Source organism: Hemicordylus capensis, chromosome 5 (genome assembly GCF_027244095.1).
Source record: "Hemicordylus capensis ecotype Gifberg chromosome 5, rHemCap1.1.pri, whole genome shotgun sequence".
NCBI lineage: Eukaryota > Metazoa > Chordata > Lepidosauria > Squamata > Cordylidae > Hemicordylus > Hemicordylus capensis.
In genome coordinates this window covers 236,542,827-236,563,849 of record NC_069661.1, presented here as the reverse complement: position 1 = coordinate 236,563,849, position 21,023 = coordinate 236,542,827, and the positions used below count along the sequence as shown (strand labels likewise).

At 44.1% G+C, this 21,023-nt stretch overlaps 1 protein-coding gene across 11 annotated transcripts in view; it reads right to left on the bottom strand.

The window, feature by feature from the left end:
• Nucleotides 1-21,023, bottom strand: part of WNK1 (WNK lysine deficient protein kinase 1) — a 195,346-nt gene that overhangs the window by 60,645 nt on the left and 113,678 nt on the right. For 8 of the 11 annotated variants that reach the window (XM_053251646.1, XM_053251639.1, XM_053251641.1 and 5 more), the window contains exons 9-15: nucleotides 18,508-18,762; nucleotides 15,102-16,322; nucleotides 11,077-11,154; nucleotides 10,228-10,371; nucleotides 2,175-2,648; nucleotides 873-1,145; nucleotides 142-239 (exon numbers count right to left, since the gene is read on the bottom strand). In XM_053251646.1, the coding sequence (XP_053107621.1) occupies nucleotides 142-239; nucleotides 873-1,145; nucleotides 2,175-2,648; nucleotides 10,228-10,371; nucleotides 11,077-11,154; nucleotides 15,102-16,322; nucleotides 18,508-18,762 (2,543 nt within the window). The remainder of the gene's footprint in view (nucleotides 1-141; nucleotides 240-872; nucleotides 1,146-2,174; nucleotides 2,649-10,227; nucleotides 10,372-11,076; nucleotides 11,155-15,101; nucleotides 16,323-18,507; nucleotides 18,763-21,023) is intronic. The other 3 variants (XM_053251644.1, XM_053251645.1, XM_053251647.1) reach the window with 3 other exon arrangements.

Here is a 21,023-nt window from a genome sequence, read left to right as displayed (position 1 = left end):
TTGGTCTGCGTGTCTGAGATGTCTCACTGTACTTTGAGAAAAGGGATATCAGCTTACACAGAGACAACTATAAAACAATCTCAAATTAAGGAGAAACATATCATGAACAACCAAATTCCAACGTAACAGTTTACTACTTACCTGTCTATTGAGGAAACCAATGGGGTAGATTGTGAAGGCTGTTGCTGCACTGGTGGCTGTGGCTCTGGAGGTGCAATCTGAGATACTCCAGATATACTCTGCAAAGAGAAAGTTTTCCCTTCAAGCAACTTAGTGAGGGATTTTCCCCTCACTCTCACCATACAGTCCATCTATCTATTTAACTAGAAGCTGTAAAGCACACACTCTCTCTCTAAGCCATGTAAAAGCATCCAATCTGTTGAAATTCTGAACCCAAGAAAGGGTTCACGTGCAAATTTGAAGCAGGCCGCCTTGTGAAAGTCAACCATGTGCTTGCCATGCACCAGAAGTCTTACTAACAGAATGTGCAACCAAGAAGCCAATGCAGAGTGCAAGGACCATTCAAACCTCTTTGAGTAACAGCAGGGCTGCAGAATACAGTTTGGAGGAAAGATTTTTTTTCCAATGAACTATTGATAGTAGCAGGTCTTCCATACAGACCAACATTACTAGCCAGAAGGGAAAAGAGCTAGCAAATATTTTGCATCTGGGAGACCCACTCACTTCCCAACAGCACAGCCAGTGGCAACAAGGTCTCCACATTGGCATCACATTCTGCTGTAAGAGAAATTCATTTTAAGGGTTAGCAAACTATTTTCAGCTAGATTCCAAAGACGGGAGCAGATTCAGAGTACTTGCCCTAGAGCTCAGTTTTCAACACTCTCTCACTCACTCTCACTCACTCCATTTACCTCTAGTGCTGTCTGCTGTGAGGATGCAGTTGAGACCTGCTGTGCTAAACAGGCAGCAGGCTGTGGCACTTGAACCTGTCCTCCTAGACCTCCCAAAGGAACTAAAACATTCTGTTCCACATAAGGTTGCACCACTGCAGCAAGATAGCCTGGCTGAGCCAAAGCATCTGTGGGTAAGGGAGGGGAAAGAACTGCAGAAGGGAGACAAGCAGAGGCCACAGAGGAGGAAGCAATATCCCCAGTATATTGTGCTGGTAGTCGAGGAGGGAAACCCTGCGACAAATGAGGAAGCCAAGTTAGTGCATTTTAGGGGAATCGGGGGTGGGGAGGGGACATGAAATAGGTGGTAAAGGGAAAATTGCAAGCCAAGCTGCAAAATAATTTTTCTAACATGATATACTTAAAATGCCACTCCAATATTTGCAGTGAACCTCATTTTAAAAAGACGAATAAAGCAGAGTGCTTCAAGGTCAACGTTACCTCCCAAACTATCATGCAGTCTGGAGCAACAGTGTATGCACAGCTAAAGGGTGGGTGGATAATTGCTACCTGAGTAGCATACAAGCCCTTAACCTCCTGTTAATTACTATGGAGACTTTGAGCTGCAAAGTATGAAAAGCCTGCAAGATGAACAGGTACCACTCAAGCCAGGTATGTAACAAGAGGGCACTATTTCATTTAATATAATTTCTCATTTTAGATATTAAATATACGAAGTGTAGAATCACCATGGTATATATGATGAACCAACAGCAGTTTCTGTGCATCAGTTAAGAGAGTGCATGTTGCAACAATGTATGCACTGTGCACTACAGCAGAGAGCATTATAAAACAGAAGAGCCTCTATTAAGTGACAAAAAGTCTACTTTCTGGAGAGTCAGTAGTTGAAAAGTGAACGGGCCAGAATTCCCAAATCCCATCATTGGTAACTGGAGATCTCACAACATGTTCCTATCAACCGCAATGATATACTGGACCTCTCCTTATATTCAGTTATGAGCCAGCATCTCAGTAGTAGAATTTTGTTCATACCATTTCCTTTACAATTTGGCAGCTGCTAACATGCTAGGCATTTCTCTTTCAAAAGAGACGTCACTGCCAAAAAAAGATCTAGTTGCCAGCCATAAAGTCAGTTTTAAATTAGGGTCTTTCCTTGTACACTATCAAGGACTTTATTTAACCTATGTGCTCTCCTGAAATAAAGGCTGCAAGTAACCATACCCAGGTCTCTTAGAAGGGTCTAGCACACCAAAGAAGAGGTGAGATGACAGAGAAGGAACTCTTGTTTGACTGCCACAATACCTGGTACAAAGCATCTGTAGCTGGAAATGGCACTTCAGCAGTTTGTCCAAGAGCTGCTGGCAATCCCATGGACTGAACAGCTGGCTGCAGAAGCTGTGGGAGAACCTGGTTTGACAGCTGAGCCACAGGCTGCAGGAGAGTCGGAAGCTGGGTAGGGACACCTGTTGAGCCCACAGGAATAGCAGCTGCTGCAGTAGATGTGGGCAGAGTGAGCAAAGGCTGGTTAATGCTGGCTGCCATAGAGATGGGTAGAGATGGGAAGCCAGGCTGAGCCACTGACACATGAGGTGCTGCTATGGGCAGCTGAGAGACTGAGAACTGTGGGAGAAGGGGAGCTTGTAAGGGTTGCCCCATAGGGAGAAAATGAGAGCCCAAGGGCATGACTGGAGCAACTGAAGGCTGAGGAAGGGAAGGCGCTGCAATAGGTAACTGTGGTTCACCTTGGATGATCGGCATTGCTTGGGAAACAGGAAGCTGGGGAGGTAAAGAAAAATAGAGATAGAATTTTAGGGAGCAGGGTTGCAGGAAGCAGGCTTTTAATATATTAGTCAAAGGAGGAAAAGGAACATTGGTTACTCACCATGAATGCTTCTTCTTGCTGCTGGAGTTGAGAACATCTCACATGGGTTATCCTCCCTACATGCTCCCAAGTGCAAGATTATGTTAATTAAGTAACTCTTTATAAGTCTGGGAAGGCTAAGCTCCATCCAGTTCTGAATAGCCAAGTCCAAGATATAGAGGCTGCATTCAGACATAACAGATAACCACAGTTAATCATGGCCAAGATTGTGACTCCATTACGCCTGAAAGTGCGAAACCACAGTTACAGGCCAAAAGCTACCTCCAGTTTGCTTCGCCAAACTCCAATTTGAACTTTTGGTTATCATCCTAGGTTTGCCGCCGACAACTTGGTTTGGCAGCTGAAACGTTACTGCTGACACAGCTATGACTGCTGTTTCGCGCTGATTTTCAAACCGCAATCATAGATGCAGTGGCTCAGACCTGCCCAAGGATGTAGCTGTTCCATGCTTTCAGCACTTCTTGGAAAACCAGTCTCTCCCCTCTTGTCAGCTATGAAATTGCCAAGATGAAGGGATGCTGCCATGCCCCATCCCAACTTGTCAGCCTGTCAAGCTGCACAGTTGCTTGGGTGCAGCCCCAACTGCCACTCTGTCCCTTGCTCCCCCCACCTGGCAAGTGGTAGGGCTAAGGCAGAGGTTGACAGCACAGGCACCAATTGTTCTGCTCTCCAAGAAGAGAGCAACAGCCATGTATGTTTCAAGCACAAATACTCCAAATGGCAACATAAGCAGGGTACCCCATCACAGCACCAGGGGGTTTTGACATGTCAGGGGGTGGACCTGGGTTAGGGTATAAAAGGCAGAACCAAGCAGGGAAATTGGAGCAGAAAAGTTCTATTTTTTCACATACAGATAGGGGAAGGGGGCCCCAGCCCCTTCCCCAGGTGGAGATATTTGCTCCCTAGTCTTGCTCATGAAAAGCAACGTCTTTTACTTTCTGTTTTTATTTTGTTATAAACTACCCAGAGACGTAAGTTTTGGGCAGTATAAAAATATGTTAAATAAAATAATTAATAAATAAATAATAAGTGCAAAAGCACAGGATGGCATCCACGTTCAATGGAAAATGGTAATCACCACATTATCCAACGGAATGCTCCCTCACAAGAGTGGCAGAATAAGGGGAGCAAGGAAGAATGCTCTATGTAGGAAAGCCACAGGGACGGGCACTTGGGCGAGTTCTGTCCCAATGATTGCCACCATAGAGAGTTGGGGGGCCCACCAAAGCGGGGGCCCCTTGGGTTCATTGGTAGTTAGGTAGGTAGCTCAACCTGTGAGCTCGCAGTCCACCGGTGGCGATCACCCTTTAATGGGCACAACACAGAACACCCATATCCCCAGTAGACTGGCCCTCTCATGAGAGAGCCCAGTGGACAGCAAGCTGCCAGACAGCGGGTTTGAAATGGGTCTAGATGGAGAGCTTTGTCAAAGTCACCCTTCGCAACATCTTTGCTGGTTATAGTGGACAGACCCCACCCCAGCATCCTTTGCCCTCCGCCATCTGCATATCCCATTCTAGCAAATGTGGATTTCCCCCTCCCATCCCATAATGTAAGCAGAATTCAACACACACCCCTGGCTCCCAAACCACCGAATAATTGCTTATGTGGTGCTTTCAGGGTGCGGGGCTACTTGGGGTATGTGGGCTGGTGGCACTGCCATCGCTGGCAGAAGAACTGGTACTGCAGGATATTTAAAGGGCTCTCAGTGCCATTTCCCTGCCGAGGGTGGGTGGAGCACTCAAAAAATGCACGATTGTGCTTGGCACGCCCCTTCAAGATCGTAGCCAATTGTGGCCACCCCAATGACACAGTGACGATTTGCCCACAGTCTGGCTGTGAAGCTAGCTGGGATCGGCCTCCAAGGCAAGGCAGCAGGGAAAGGCTCCCCTCTCCTGAAACTAGAGTTTGGCTTGCTGCAGTTTGGTGAACAACTGCAGTGTGTTATGGAGTTTCAAACAGAAACCCTTCCCACAATTAACCATGGTTATCCATTATGTCTAAATGTGGCCAGAAAAAAGGAAACAAGCAGAAAGGAAAGGTACAGTAGTAGACACAGATGCCCGCATGGGTGGGTTGAGATGTCCTCAAATTCAGCAGCAAGAAGAAGCCTTCATGGTGAGTAACCAATGCTCCTTTCTCTGTTGAGGGATGAGGACATATCATGTGGGACATGCCACAGCTAGGAATCCCAGGTGGGGGCATCAGCATCTACTGGGGCAAAACAACATGTTGCAGGACACGACTGCCAAAGGCGGCCCGAGAAGAAAGATGTAGTGCTTGGTGAAGGAGACATTCATGTGGCCGCTCGGCAGATTTTGGCGAGTGGGTCATTCATAGAAAACACGGCTGACGTAGCTGCTGATTTCATGGAGTGCGCCATGAACTTGATTGGTGGTGGTGGTGGTGGTAGATTCTGCACTTCGTAGGCCAGCGCAATACACACGTTATTCCATCTGGAGATAGTAGCAGAGGATACCTTCTGATCCATAGAAGATGGGAGGAATGAAACAAAGCATTCTGATCTGATCTGTTCTGATCTGTTGATCAGAAGGAGGCTGTGCGGGAAAGATATACTTTCAGACAGCAATGTACATCTAGCTTATGCCATTCTTTCTCCAAGAGAGGAACTGGTTTGGGACAAAATTAAGAAGCACGATATTCTGGGAACAGTGGAAAACAGAGGAAACTTTGGGAAGAAAAGATGGGTCAGGTATTAAACGAACGAATTCTGTTGCAAAAAAGCAAAGAATGGGATTAGCAGACAGAGCCCATAACAGTGAAACTCATCGAGCTGATGTGATGGCTAGGAACAAGGCCAACATAAAGGATAAGAATGCATAGAGGTATGGAATGTAGGGATGTGCACGGAACCACGGAGGCGTGGTCCGGCACTGGGGGGAGTGTGACTTTAAGGGCGGGGGGTAGTACTTACCCGCCCCCGCCGCTGGACTTTGCTAAAACTTTTTGGGGCAGCAGAGTTCTTCCCTGCCGCCCCTGCCCCCGTCGTTGTCTGCGAGTTTGCAAGTAGTAGAAGCCGGCGCCACGCATGTGCCCACTGCAGCACGTGCACCCGTCCGTTGCTGCCGCATGCGCCACATACGTCACAATGACGTATGCGGTACGTGCGCCCCAACAACGGGCGCATGCGTGGTGCCAGCTTCTATTACTTGCAAACTCGCAGACAACGACAGGGGCAGGGGCGGCAGGGAAGAACTCTGCCGCCCCAAAAACGTTTTAGCAAAGTCCAGCGCCGGAGGGGGAAGAGAGGCGGGGGCGGGTAAGTACTACCCCCCTGCCCTTAAAGCCACCCTCCCCCGCCACTGCCGGACCGGCTGAATTCCGGACCAGTCCGGAGGCTTCTTGCATGGCCCCAGACCTGTTCGTGCACACCCCTAATGGAATGGATGGGCTCAAAGGGAGCTGCATGCAGGACATGTACAGGAAGGGAACCTGTGCAGCCGAGGAAAGGTAAGTGTGACGCCTCTAAGGAACTGGTTAAGGTGCAGATGAGAGTGAAGTCCCTGAATACTAGAATTAGAGAGCAGAGTAGCCAGGGTCGTTGCTTGACGTTTTAGTGTATTAGCCCAGAAGACTTTATCCAGAATGTCATGTAGGAAAAGCAGTAGTTCAGGAAGGCCACAGTCCTCTCCAGAAAGGTTATGATGTTGGCACCAACAAAGGAAAATTTACCATGTGGATTGATATAATATGGTTTTTTTATTCTCTCCTGGATGCCAAGATGGTGTTGAGGACTTATGTATAACTGTCTCTCTTCAGGATGTTCCGCTCAGGATGGTGTCCCTCCATCAGGTCCACTGATGCCAGGAAGTCAGAATGTTGTAGGGCTTCTGAGATGGATTAAAGAGTCTCCATTTGGAACTTCCTGCATTTGATGAATGTGTTTTAAGTCCAGGACAACTCTGAGAGCGCCGTCTTTTGGGGGCACAGTCAAAACAGAGTAGATGCCCTTGCTCCTTTGATGGCTAGGAACCAGTTCTAAGGCAGAGAGGGCCTCCAGATGGCTTGGAGGAGGTTGGCATGTTTGATAGGCAAGTATGACTGGGGGGTTAGTAAGAAGCAGGTGTTGTGGGGGGCAATCAGGTGTCGAGTATTCAGTTGTCTGAGATGCTGGCTTCCCAGGCATGGAAGACTAGGGATAGATGGCCTCCCACACACAGTGGTGATTAGTCAGGATGACTGCTGGCCTTGGATTGCTGGGCAAAGGTCTGGCAGGGCTGATTGGTTGGCCTAGTGGTGTTGTGCTGCCTGTTCCAAAAGGAGCATTGTTGCCTGTGGTCTCTATCCCTTGATCTGAAATTGGGACAAAAGGAATGAAAGGGCTGAAAGGGTTTGCACAGAGGACATCCATCATCCCTGCAGGGAGCAAAGGGGAATGCTTTCTTTTTACCTTTGGTCTCGATGAGTATCTCTTGAAGTGCATCATCCCCAAAAATTTTCGGTGCTGTAAACAGGAACAGCCAGGTTGTTGTGGGAGGTTATACAGCATCAAAACAACCTGCAGCCAGGTTGTTGTGGGAGGCCGCATCTACTTGCCTATGTTTAAGCTACAGTGAGCGCCTCACCACTACTATGGAAGCTGTGGAGCAGGATGTGGATCGAAGATAATACAAGGCAGCATCAGCTATAAAGGCTTGTGCTTTTTGTATTTTTAGCAAGGTCTGTTTTGGGCAGGTAACATCTGACAGTGGAAACTGCAGTAGTAGCTCATCCACCCAGAATAAGAACACCTTTGCCATAACAGAAGCCAATATGGAAGCACATATGGATAATGAAGATGCCTCATGTCCCTTCTTTAAGTTAGATTCTATTTTCTTTTTTAAGTGATGTGTCCCCATCACAAGGTAGAATTGCACCAGACATCAGGGCTGCCATAGGTGCATTATTGGTTGGGACCTTAAACATATTTGAGGCTGTCCAAGTAAAACTGTAAAATTCGTTAACAAATGGAGTAGGTTTTCTATGTGCTGCAGGTGTTTGCCATTCCTGTTTAACCGTATCTGCAAAGCAGTCGGGGAAAGGAAAGAGTAAAGTCTTGTGGCGTGGGCACTGGGAACACTGGTGCCTCTCTAGATGGAGCAGGTTACTCCTGTGTAGGCAGCTGTTGTAACCCCAGCATATACGGCCTCATGAAAGAGATGTGTAAAATCATCTGGTATATAAAGCCTGTGTGACTGTGAGAAAGACTTAGTGGTTTGGTCATCTGACCATTCATCTTCTGCCGATTCCCAATCTAGAGCTGGATTTTCTGGCAATTCAACATGGTTTTCAGCTGTATCAATAAGCCTTGGGTTCAATGGATCTCTATCTGGCCCCAGGGATGAGGATCTGGAGAACTGTATACTGAGATGGCAGGTGAACTCTGATCCCCCTTGGTTTTGCTTTATTTTGGCCTTTTTTCTTTTCTTTTGGGGTTTCTGAGACTTTTTATGCTTATATCTCTTTTTTGTATTTTTAGGAAGGCTGGGAGAAGCCAAGGAGGAAGATGATGACAACTCCCTATCCATGGCCAGCTTTGGAGCTATTTTAGAGCACCTGTGCTGTTGCAGGGACTTATCTAACATGCCCTGAAACCATGCTTGCCAGGCAGTGGGAACCTCCACTGGAAGGGTAGATGGAAGAGTTGGATGCTGTGGTTGATCAGGGAAGGCAGGGGCGCGAAGGCTGCCATCTCACTGGTTCAGGCATTGGAGATCTGGCCAGAGTCGGTGTCCCCTGTCCCTGATCAGGCCATGGGGGGAGGGGAGCTGAGCTGGTACGGAAGGCCCGCCTGTGTCATCCTCATCAGTGGGCCGCTGTCTCCCGTCAGGGCCAGAACCTGTTGCGTCATACAGAGGTCCCACTAGAGGTGCCATAGGACCAGAGGGTTCGAAGACAGGAGGAGACGCAGTGTGGTGCAACTTTTTGGGCAGCCACGGAGCAGGAGCCATGGGGCCCGGTATAGTCTCTACATGGCTGGGAGCAAGTGCAGGCTGAGAATCTGCCTCCTTCGGAATCCATGATCAGTCTGGCATTGTGGGATGGCAGTGCTTTTTGGTAGGCCATGCCTTGGGACCCAGGAGTTCCCAACGGTCCTTCCATGGCATCAAGTCCTCTCTCTCCTTCAATCGGCACTGGAAAGGACCCCATGGTTGTAGACAGGCCTGAGGCTGATGAACTGGTTAGCATCAGTTGGTGGTGAGTCCTCCCAGCCAGTGGAAAATGGGATGTTTTCTTCCCCTTAAATATGGGAACTTGCTGAACCTTCCTGGTTGAGCACTCCATAGACAGCAGGGAAGCAAAGAGGGGGAGAAGAGAAAGGGTGTTTTTTTGTTGTTTTTTTTAAGGGAGAAGGTTAGGAGGGGAAAAGTATGGAAAATTGGAGTAAAATGGAAGAAAAAATAGGAAAATAGAAAGAAAGCTTGGTTAAGACAAGGAGACTATCTCTGGAGCTGGATGCAGGACTAGAAGAACTGGGTGGGGCTTATCCTCCCCAGACTTATGAAGAGTTCCTTAATTAACACAGTCCTCCCCTCTGGAGCATGTGGGAAGGATAGCCCTTATGATATGACCTCATCCAGCAGCAGAGAAAAATTGTTTACATCACTGCCAACAGGAGTGGGCAAGAAATATTTGGCAGAGTGGCTGGAAAGATTGCTCTCATACAGTTAGAAATATATTTTGCTACACTTTTTTTAAACACACACATCTACAAATTTGGGAAGAAGTTTCCTCATTATCAAAGGAGAATACCAGGATGGATCAGCCAGGGCCCATCCAGCAGAATATAAAGAGATATCTCTCTTTATAAAGAGAGGAACCTTGTATGAAGAAGGAGAAAGACTATCAGACATTCTTACCTAACTGGGAAAGGTCCCCAATACTTCAGTTGGCTCATTTTGGAGCAGAGGACTGAAGCAAGTGAGAACAAAAAGCAACTCTGCCAGCATATGGAGAATAGGATCTAGTTAGCACTACAAAGCAGAGCAAGAAGTGCAACTGGAAACAAAATTAGATACCATTTATTATTCCAAGGTTCACAAGTTCATGACATGCATGTGTGGGGCTGGTTCAGTGTCAGGAAAAAGCCTTGAGCCCAAGGAGTTAGAGGAAGAAGACTATAGAGAGAAGGGCAAGATCATTCTAAACACCCACACTCAGTTGTCAGGATACTTCACCACTGACTCTACACAACAGCGCGCACACACTCAAAATAGCACAAGTCATGAAGCTGTGTTGTACCTTTTTCAGGAACAGACTTGCTGCAATATTTCACAGACACTGAAAACTCAATGGGGAGCAAACCTTCCCACATCATGAGCTGATTTTTCTTTTCAAAACAACATTTTCTCATTGTAGTCTTCGAAATATCACATTTCCAATTAAATCTATATTCCATTTCTGACATCTAAATCAAGAGGACCTAGCTGTTAAAATCCAGGAAGCCTAGGCAGTTCTCTTCTTGCAGTTTACCTGTGTCCCAGCTGCTACCTGAGGCACAGGCATTACTTGTGCTTGCTGTGTACTCGGCTGCGATGGGGGAACTCCACTGGAAATGGATGACTGCTGAATTTGGTATAGCCCAGTCTGCTGGGAAGAGGCTGGCTGTTGGGTACTCTGTCATAGAAGAAATAAAGAAAATTATTCTGTCAGTGTGTACTTTGTAAAGGTTTCCGTCCTCTGGTAATTGGAAGTATTTTGCAGCGGTTCATACTGCTTGGAGTATGTATGAATTCCTGCTGTTTGTATATGTATTCTGCCACCAGTGTTTTGTTTTAAGGATGTTTGATTGTACTAAATTAGCTGTAACACCAACTGTTATACTTCCTGGTTTAAAGATACAGTACTTCCTGACTGTGACTGAAGTTAGACTACTACAAACAGAGTTGCTAGGAAAAGCAGAGAACCTTGTACAAGCATAGAAAATCATCAGCTGATACTCTGATAAGGACTAATTTCTTTTTTTAAATAGCATGCAGAATCAAGGTTTATGAAAACTAGGTTGCATTTAAACCTTTAAACAACACATGCCATCTTGTTGTGCAAGATGTACTGGACTGATTATTCTGAAGAGTTAATTACTATGAATATATTGCCAGCATATAGAAAAATAGCATAAATTATAGATGTAATATAAATATAATTTTAATATAAATTAGAATTAATGCTAGAAAAACAATAGTCAAATAACTCATTAGCAAGGAAGTAGTTAACTATAAAGATGCCCTTGACAATCCCTACTCAATAATATTGTGTGGCTGTATAGCGAAAATATAAATTTCAAAACCCATTACTTTAACAATGAAAGTTTTGCATTCTTACCTGTTGGCCCTGCTGCATAAGCTGGGATGATGTGCTCACTGATGAACCACTTGAGGCAGGTTGTCCTTGCATCTGTGTCTAAATGAAGTAGACACAGGTGGGAAAAATCAGCTCATTTCCTAACTTCTGTACTAAACTTAAGCACTTGGAGGAAGACTTACTGCATGAGTTCCCAGTGAATATAGTACAGTAACTTAGGGATATTCCACACAAAGCATAGCACTTAAGATCACAATGTACTGTTCTTAAAGTCATCTAAAATGGCCAGTACTAGTGAGACTTTTGCAAGACTAGTTTATATGCAAAACATTTCTATTCAAGTCTCATCCTCCTGCAATTTCTCAAATATCTGCATCAATCTATGCTAGCACAAGAAGGGACAAAATGCTGAGTTCAGGTTAGGTTCTTTGAAGGAACTCAGCAAAACAACAAAGGCAGTCAACTCTATTAGATCTGTATTTTCTAGCAAAATGTAGGCGATACTCATTCAGCTCAGTAAGCAACATAACCCAAATCAGTCCTCAGACCTTGACATATCTTGAGGTTGGCAGAAGCATTGGTTTAATGCCAAGAGAGCATACAAAGCCAATATAGTTTGCAATGAACAATCTGCCATTTTGAATAAGCAAGGCAAAAAATTATGAATGGATGTAAACAATTCAAATTGGAATGGCAATGACCACCTTTGCAGCATCATTCCCATCATAGTGAAATGTGTATTATGTACTAGGATACAGTAGCTTCATCTCAAGGTATAATGGGAAATGGTATATATAAAGGAAAATTCAGAGCTAAGGCTTATAACATAGCAGTGGCAAGGTTGAATAAAATATCTAATATTTGGCAGCTATACAAAAACAAGAGAAGAAGCATTAGTGGGACTGGTTATATTGAATTTACAAAACAGCTGAAGACTCACTTTAGCAGAGCAGAAAACAAGTGTAGGGCTACAATGTAACAAACATATTATAGACACACTGACAGTAACGGAAAAGGTATCATAGCGCACTAGTGCCATCCTAGGTTTTTTTTTAAGAAGACAAGTTCTTGAAATGGCATGTGAGGCACAACAATTCATCTAGAATTCTTCTTTTAAAAGCATCAGTGGACTCCATTCCACTATGTTCAACCTTCACTCTGTTGTTAATAGGTGGCTATTTGACAGCAATAGGGGTGGGCAGAACTGGTTCAAATAGAATTGGGTTTGATTTGAATCGGGCCCAGTCCGAGGGCTATGCTTGTAAAGGGGAATCCAGTGAGGATTCCCCTTTCCAAGCAAAGAGGTGGGGGAATCCTTTAAAAGTGTTCTAAGGGTGGCGGCGAGAGGGCACCTTACCGGCTTCGGCAATAGTGCAGCAACTCCTCTAAGCTCTGCTGCTGCTCCTGCCCAGAACTGGGCCACTTCTTCCACCCCCTGGGTGCCAGATTGCTCACTGGATTCTCTTTTACAAGCATAGCCCTCAAACCAAGTCAACCAAGACTGGTGGTTCAGTTCAAATTCAAACTGAGCCGCCAAATCTGGTTCCATGTACGCCCCTAAGACAACAACAATTAAGGAGAAGGTAAACTTTGCAAATAGTTCTCAACTTCTATTGTTTTCTCCACTTAGTGACTACTTCCCATGAAGGACCTCCTTCATTCCCAATTCCCAGGGATTTTTCCAAAACAACTGCAGGCTTAGAAAGATTACCGGGGCCTAGTAAAATCGCAACAACAAAAAAATCACTAGAACTTAATACAAAGCAATACAGAGGATTTAAGACATCTTTCATGCCACTACTCTTACTCCTGTTACTGAAATACTGCTTTCAGAGCAAGGAAAGGTTTTTTTCTGGTTTTTCTTTCTTTCTTTCTGTTTGTTTTCGGTCTTTGCTTCCCAGCTTCCTGGAAGTCTACTTCTAGAACTTCACATATAGGTTTTTTTAAAAAAAAGTTATTTTCATTGCTCTTTAGAGTCCTTTAAAGCTTTCACATACATTATCTCAGTTGGAGAGGAGAGCTGGTCTTGTGGTAGCAAGCATGACTTGTCCCCATAGCTAAGCAGGGTCTGCCCTGGTTGCATCTGAATGGGAGACTTGATGTGTGAGCACTGCAAGATATTCCCCTCAGGGGATGAAGCCGCTCTGGGAAGAGCAGAAGGTTTCAAGTTCCCTCCCTGGCTTCTCCAAGATAGGGCTGAGAGAGATTCCTGCCTGCAACCTTGGAGAAGCTGCTGCCAGTCTGTGTAGACAATACTGAGCTAGATAGACCAATGGTCTGACTCAGCATATGGCAGTTTCCTATGTTCCTAATCCCTACAACAGTTGTGCACAGTAGGACAGAATTGTCATCCCCATTTAGAAGATGAAGGGCTGAAAGGAAAGAGACTTTTCTATGCAACCCTAGTGAGTTAACAGCTGAGATTTAGACCAGGGACATCCTGACACTGCTGGGCACTACATTATCAGGGTCTCAGGTTCTATGTTACAAGTTTATCAAACTAGTATAATAGAATAAATTGTCTGGAAAACATAAGGAGTCAGCAATATAGATTTTGCTTTCCTTTATTTCACAACCTAATACTCAACCGACCACCTACAGACCAATCACCATAGGCAACTGAAAACTATTATCTTGCCTACCCACCCAGCAATGGCACTAATTTATGCCAGTGAAAATTTAGACCAATGCATATTATTAGTAATTAGTTCAGTAAAAAATGGAACAATTCATAAGAAGCTTTTCTATATCTCAAAGCATATTCGCAAAATATTTGGTTCCAATACTGAGTGCAACAAGAAATCCTGCTCTACGGACTCTCCATGAGTTGCTTTACAAAACCTCTCCAAAGACTCTCCATGACTTGCTATACAAAGTATACTCACTTTCTCCCCTCTTGTTTTTCTAGGCATTCTGAAGAATTTCATTAACTTTATTTTGCTTGGGGGGGGGCACTTCTATATCTTAATCCTAACCATTTATTTGGAAGTATGTCGTATTGATTTTAGTAGAAAACATTTCCCCCAGCAGTGTTTCTGACAGTGGAACTAGTGTGCCTCTACAGTCATGTACCAATGGCAGCTCTTCAGAGACTGGTGATGATATCACAGAGCTTTCACTATGGCAGAGTTTTTTTTCTGCCCTGCTACAACCTTTGATCGAACAACTTTTGCATTTTTTGTAATGCTTCAAAGCATCACAAAACATGCTCAACCAAATACTATATGCCCTTATCAGCTGTTTTGCTGGAGGGGCACTTTCCCAAGGGAGTCAAAGGAGGACAGGCCAGACTCCCTGTCTCCTACCTCTACTCCAGATGGTCTAGTACAAAGTCCTGTTTGCACAAGCGCCTCATGCACACAACCTTCCCCCTCTAAAGTCGGCAATTGGGTGATGGGGGGGATGATTCAAATCAGGGACTGCCAGTGGTTGATCTCTATCACAATGAGATAGAAAAAGCAAGTGCACAACAGAGGTGCCATTTTACCACTGTCAACTATCTAAACATGTGTTCACAGCATAAAGTTTCTATCCCACAATCAAGTCTTACAACGTACCTGTGCTAGCAAGGGACATATTGACTCACTTTGGATATTAACTGGCAGTACTTTCCCCTCAACATACAGAGCCATTACAGAAGCACAGCTTTTGCTGCAATTTTAAAAAATTGTATTGCCATTTCATACTACAGAAGACCCTGTATTTCACTCACCTGAGCATCCAAAGTGAGCATCAGATAAGTTTAAAAAAGTATTTAAAGAGTAGCATTCATTATCATATTAAATAGCTTCCATGCCAAAGTTTTGCCAATGATCAACACACATATACAGGATTACACTGAGGGGGATCCCTAATAAAGATAGGGCCAGAGTGGCTTAACAATCACCACCACACATTTCTGGAATCATAAAATTCTAATAGTCAAACCTGGAATAATATGGGTGGGGAGTGGGACATTAGGGAAGGTTCAGAAGATAAGGATTACAAGGAACCTTGCACTATTGCTACACCCTCCAAGAAATTCTGGAAGCATTTATTCCTGTAACCTGAGGATAGAGTGTAGATGATCCTGATGAAACCAGTGCAGAGATAGCCTGTTGAGATGATGTTCCCTGCGGGAAGTGAACGAAGATCTGTGAATCTTGAAATACTTTCTGAGCCAGCTGGACAGCAGGCAGAGACAGGTCCGAACCATATGATGCAGATATCCCACTGGGAGGGGGAGACAGAAAGTCACCAGTGTCTGAGGAAGTCAACTGTGAGGAGTCACTGGAGTATCCCGGGCTACCTTCTGGCCAGCTCTGTAGAACAGAACTGCCTCTAGGCACCATGAACTCAGGACCCAGATAGTTACAGAGCTCCTCTGTCACAGGCTGAAGGCGACCCGGCTGTACAGTCGCTTGAGGAGACTCCTCCTGATTAAAATCTGTGGAGCCTCGGCGATTTCTATATACACGCTGGGGTATGACTGCACCTTCTCCTGGAGCCATATTCGATGGTTGAACATGAAACTCAAACACGCAACTTGTTCGGCCATCCCCACTGTGGGTGAGCACAGCAGGTGCAGAGTGTGGAACAAAGACTGGGTGAAAATTCATCTGTGTGGGATCCGCACTCAATGGGGCTGACATGCTAGATAGTGGCAGCAGAGGATTCATTCCAGAATCCAGCCTCAGGTTCTGAATTTGTCTTGCTAAAAAAGTCTGCCCTGTTTGATACTCAAAAGCAGAACTCTGAAGCAGGACACCTTGCGCATTCCTCTGTTCAGGAGCCTGCTGCAAGTGTTGCTCAATCCCACAGGAATTATGGGATACCGTCTCATAGTGTTCTGGCAACTGGGGCTGGTACTGTATGCCCATTAAATACATTGTTTCTTGAGTCAGCATGTGTTTAGCATCCTCTGAAGGTGCTTGTCCAGGTCTGTAATCCCCAAACACTTGAGGCGACTCAAACACAGGGTTGGCCTGCATATGCTCTCCTGTGGATTTCTGAGCTGTGGTGTTCATTGTCACCAGTGCCTCCGGTGTCCAAGTTGTTGGACTACCAGCAGGGAGGAGCAAACTCTGACCAGTCTTGAGTAAGGGCTGGAAGTGGCAGGTTTGGGCTTCAAGGACGGAAGTGCTCTTGCGCCGTTGAGAAATGGCCACCCTCGAAGGGCCAATGGGTGGTGGTGAGAAAGACACTGGCCGTTCATGAACGGTTGAAAAGAATATCTGGGAATCTGGGAACGTTGGGGTTCCCCCACACGGATGCACCATGGACTGAGGCTGTATTGACATGAACAAGACAAGTAATTCACACATTGCAGAAGCATATTAGCATGTTTAGCTCAATAGGCAGCTCTCTTTAATAATATTATAGAATGGCTACGCCTAGTTCATGGTCAACACACAAAATGCTTTGAAGTGTTATAATCCATTAAATACATCCATGGCAGATACAGGTGCATATGGGAATATTTGTTGTTGTTTTTAGAAGCTGCTTTTCCATTCAACCACCTCCTCCCATTATTAAAAACAAAGTTGCTGGGCACTGAAAAATGACTTGCTTTTATTAAATAGTTATTTTTTAATATATAGTGGCTGACGTGGAAAATCACTCAAAGTAGTTCCATTGAAATTTAAAAAGACAAGTTAAGCAACTTAATTTCAATGGGACCTTAATTTTCTTCATCATGTCAACCACTACTTTTTCTATCAAATCCCTCAGAATTAATGAGTGACTAAATTCTGCTTTGATCCTGGAAAAAAATTTAATAAGAAGGAAAAGAAGCTTCAGAAATTTACTGATATTTCACTAAGATTAAAAAAATCCCAATTTTACTACAAATCTGTAGTCTGTAAAGGGCTGGACATTATATTCCACCAAAAAGAATACAATGTCCTACTTTATACAAAAAGCCATCTCTCAGACATTAGTGCAGTAACTATAGCACTAATGCTCTCTCAGTCACATTTTTATCCCTGGTATTAGGATTCTTTGGGCTCAGAGTAAAATATTCCATTTATATTCTGGAAAAGCAGCCACAAACTCTCATATGACCTACAGAGAATAGAGGTTCAATCCTACATTTAATTTCTGAACATAAACAATTAGTTTTTCTGTGCTTTAGAAAAGTGATTCCAACTTCCTCTCCTGCTCTAACGGCACATCATTGAACTCAAAATGGATGCATATTAATAAATAATTTCCAGCAAAAGTACAAGTGAAAGTTATATAAAACTTCTCACATGAGTTGTAAAGTTACAAAGTAGATTCCAATAGATGGTCTCCAGAACAAACCAACTGCTGTCAACTTGTGAATTAGTGGTATAAGCTGAGTATACCTTGGTTAAAAATTAAAAAAAAAATAACTTAAAAGGTTGGCAGTATTGCACAAATATGAATACAGTCATCCCTCGCCTATTGCGAGTTTCCCAATAGCGGATTTGGGTATCTGCAATTGGGAAATTGTCACTACTCTCACCAAGTATTAGCGGTTTGGTGCCATTTTTTTTTAAATGGGCAGTTTTCTGGGAGGGGGATTTCCTGGCGTTGGGGGCGGTTCCTCTATTTCCCCCCCTTTATTTTCCAGGTACTTTTCCAATCACAATCCCCCTAACCGTGTTTCCCATGCAAGTCAATGTCTCACCTGCCGCGAATTTGCCAACTGCGAGGGTTTCCAGGAATTGAACCTTCATGCTTAGCTAAAGAGAGACTGGCAAGGGACAACTGTACTGGTCACAGAATTTAGAATATTTTGGCATCAATGGGTAAAAAAAACACAAGGAAGCAAAGAGAGGAGGGCTGGTCTTGTGGCAGCAAGCATTACTTCTCCCTTTAGCTAAGCATGGTCTGCCCTGGTTGCATATGAACGGGAGACTACATCTGTGAGCACTGTAAGATATTCCCCTTAGGGGATGCAGCCGCTCTGGGAGGAGCATCTAGGTTCCAAGTTCCCTCCCTGGAATCTCCAAGATAGGGCTGAGAGAGATTTCTGCCTGCAACTTTGGAGCAACAGCTGCTAGTCTGTGTAGACAATACTGAGTTAGACGGACCAATGGTCTGACTCAGTATATGGTAGTTTCCTAGGTTCCTATGTTCCAGAGAAATAAGAGAGTCACAGAAGGGCAGGCAGCTCGGCTTTCGAGAATTTGAATTTGACAAATACTGTCTGCTCATTAAACATACACGATTTGAAGAATTACTACCTGCTGCCCAGAGTTGAGGATAGAGAACAGATTATCCAAATATACAGAACTTGGCCTAATTGCAGTTTTTTCTTTTAACTTGCACGATATATTTTAACATTTCCCTAAACCTTCAGAACTCCCAGCTTTTAAAATAATAAGAAGAATCAGTTTTCCAGCAGCACAGGGTAAAAACAATCCCTTATCTAATTCCAAGGATAAAGCCAGGATGTATTTAGTGGTGACTTATCTTCAATGTGCCAGAAGGCATACAGTGACATACAGGGTTGAGAAAGAGGGAAGGCAGACTGGAGCGTCGGTGCTTGCGTGGAGAGGCGGTATGCATGGGCAGGACACTCTCCAGAGCTTTGGAAAGCTTTTCACCAAAGGTTTCCTCAGGGGCAGTCCGAAGGTAGGAAGGAGAAAGAGGTGCAGACAATGCTGGCGGTGGAGTGGAAGGAGCACTGAGGGGAATTTGGGAGAGATAAGGGAAAGAAAGAGGGGAAGCACAAACTGACATGCTACAGCCACGTCGAGGCTAGAGAAGGAAACAAAAATAAGTGAACATAAATCACATGACTAACGAGCTGGGACTGAGGGAGACACATTCATGACAAGGGCCATAAGTTGACTAAAATGTATAAGGGCAAGTATGATGAAACCTGATGAGTGACATCACAAATAGGAAAGAGGATATGTGCACCTCAGAGGACTATGCAGGTTGTTCAACTGGCAAATTCCACTACTAAATCACCTAATTTGCACATATACAGGAAGAGGGTATCTGCTCTCAGTACTCTGTTTCCATCAGAATATGCTGAAGTTCCAGCACCATGAAATTTGGTGTCTAAAATGCCCTAGGAGTCTAAGAGAACCATAAGATGTTCACACTGGTTTGGAATGGGCAACACAGTGTATTCACAAAAGGGCTCCTTCCAGAATTTTAGAGCAACTGTCTTCATGTCTGCTGGCACACCATACTTTCCTCTCTAGATTGGACCAGTTGCCTAAATGTGACTGGTTACCTTTCGTTCTTTATTCAGCCAAGAATCACAAGTTAAGACTTCAATTAGGAAAACTGTCACTAAAATTAGGCTATCTTCTAGGAGAAAAAGTTATTAGGAGAAGATAGTTGCTGCAATTTTCCTATACAGCAGAGGTCATTTATCTATTTGACTGACTAAATCATCAGTTAAATTATCCACTTTTTAAAAAAAGATTTAATAGTTCCTCTAGCAGCCAGGTCATCTCCCCCTTCCACCCTGCCCACCCTCCAAGCTGTATTTCCCCCCAGAACTTCTTGGAAAAAGAAAATGATCTGCCCATTCTGCCCCCCTCCCCACCAGTCTTCTCTGCCAACAAGACTGCAATAGGAACTTCCAGGAGAGTCCGGATGCAAGTTTTTCTGGAAGTCTTCGATTCATTATCCAAACCTGGCCTGCACAGAAGAACTGTTAGCGTGTTTCCCTAGTGTTAGCTATTATTCAACCTTGAAGCAAGGCAGGTGAAAATTGCTTAATGGGTTATTGATCAAAGCCATATTCTTGAACTGAACATAGGAACTAAAAGAAAGCAAGCCAAATTATAAAAAGATCTGAAATGCCTTTTTTATCACATGAGTTTAAAAGGGCACAAGACTTCATAAGTGCATTTGAGCATTATGGAAAAGATGGGCAAGATTCCTCCTTCAAGGAAGAATTAATAACTCCTTTCCAATGTGATGTACAGCGATGTAGAGACACAAAAATATTTTGCAGATAACCAAACCAGAAGAGTGCATCTTCTAAATATAGGACAGTTATTTTGAGGATCAGATACATTTTGCTTCTCCAGACTCCATGAGGAGCAAGTTTAGTAAAAAGATTAAAGGGAAGAGGTTTTCTAGAAGACCCCCAAAGTCAGCTCTGAAAGCATACCAGAAAAGGATACTAAATAAAGGGTAACAAATGAACACATGAAGTGGGAAAGGTATTTGTGCCCATGAGCAATCAAATGCAAGCTATAAATAAATGGAACATAAAAGTGGGATCATTTGAAACTGCAGTGCTTGCATGCGGCATTCTATAATGGTTAGGAATCCTTACCTTCACTAGCTGCAATTGAAATCATATACAACACACATTCTCTAATATACTCAGCTATCTCCTAAAGCCCCAGTATGAATTTTCAGTCAGAAGTTTCCTCACAGCTCTCGCTATACCTATAACTCAACAATATTTAAAGCTAAATAAAATTTCATTATGTACTTATGTAGGCATCATCATCAGGTGGATAGAATACTGCTGCTGGTACATGTTGCATAGCCACCCCAAAATCAGCTGCCTTCACAAATTCATATCACAGATATTCTCACTTCCAGCTGAAGTGCTCTATCAGAGAAAGAGTCTGTTCAGACAACAAGCTAAACAATGGTTTAAACATTGCTTATTGTGATGATTGGTAACCTCGAGCTCACACATTCCCCCCACCCCTTTTGTATGCAAGGAAAAAGTTTTCCATGTAGAACAAGTCAAGATCTGTTTCAACGTCCCAACTCCACAAGTCTTAGCTTATTCTAGCTATAGTTTGCTAACAAACCAGGATATGAAGCTGGGAATCCTGGTTTCATATCCTGGCTTGTTCACCAATTGTGATTTGAACAAACTAGATCCTGCCCAGTTTAGAGGCAATGATGAATCCTGGATTGTTCTAAACCACCAACAGAAGTAGAAATCTAATGGGAGGAGAACAGACACAACTGATTTATGGCTTAGTGCAATGTCTGAACCAGACCAGAAGCTTTTTAATCTCTGTGCAAGA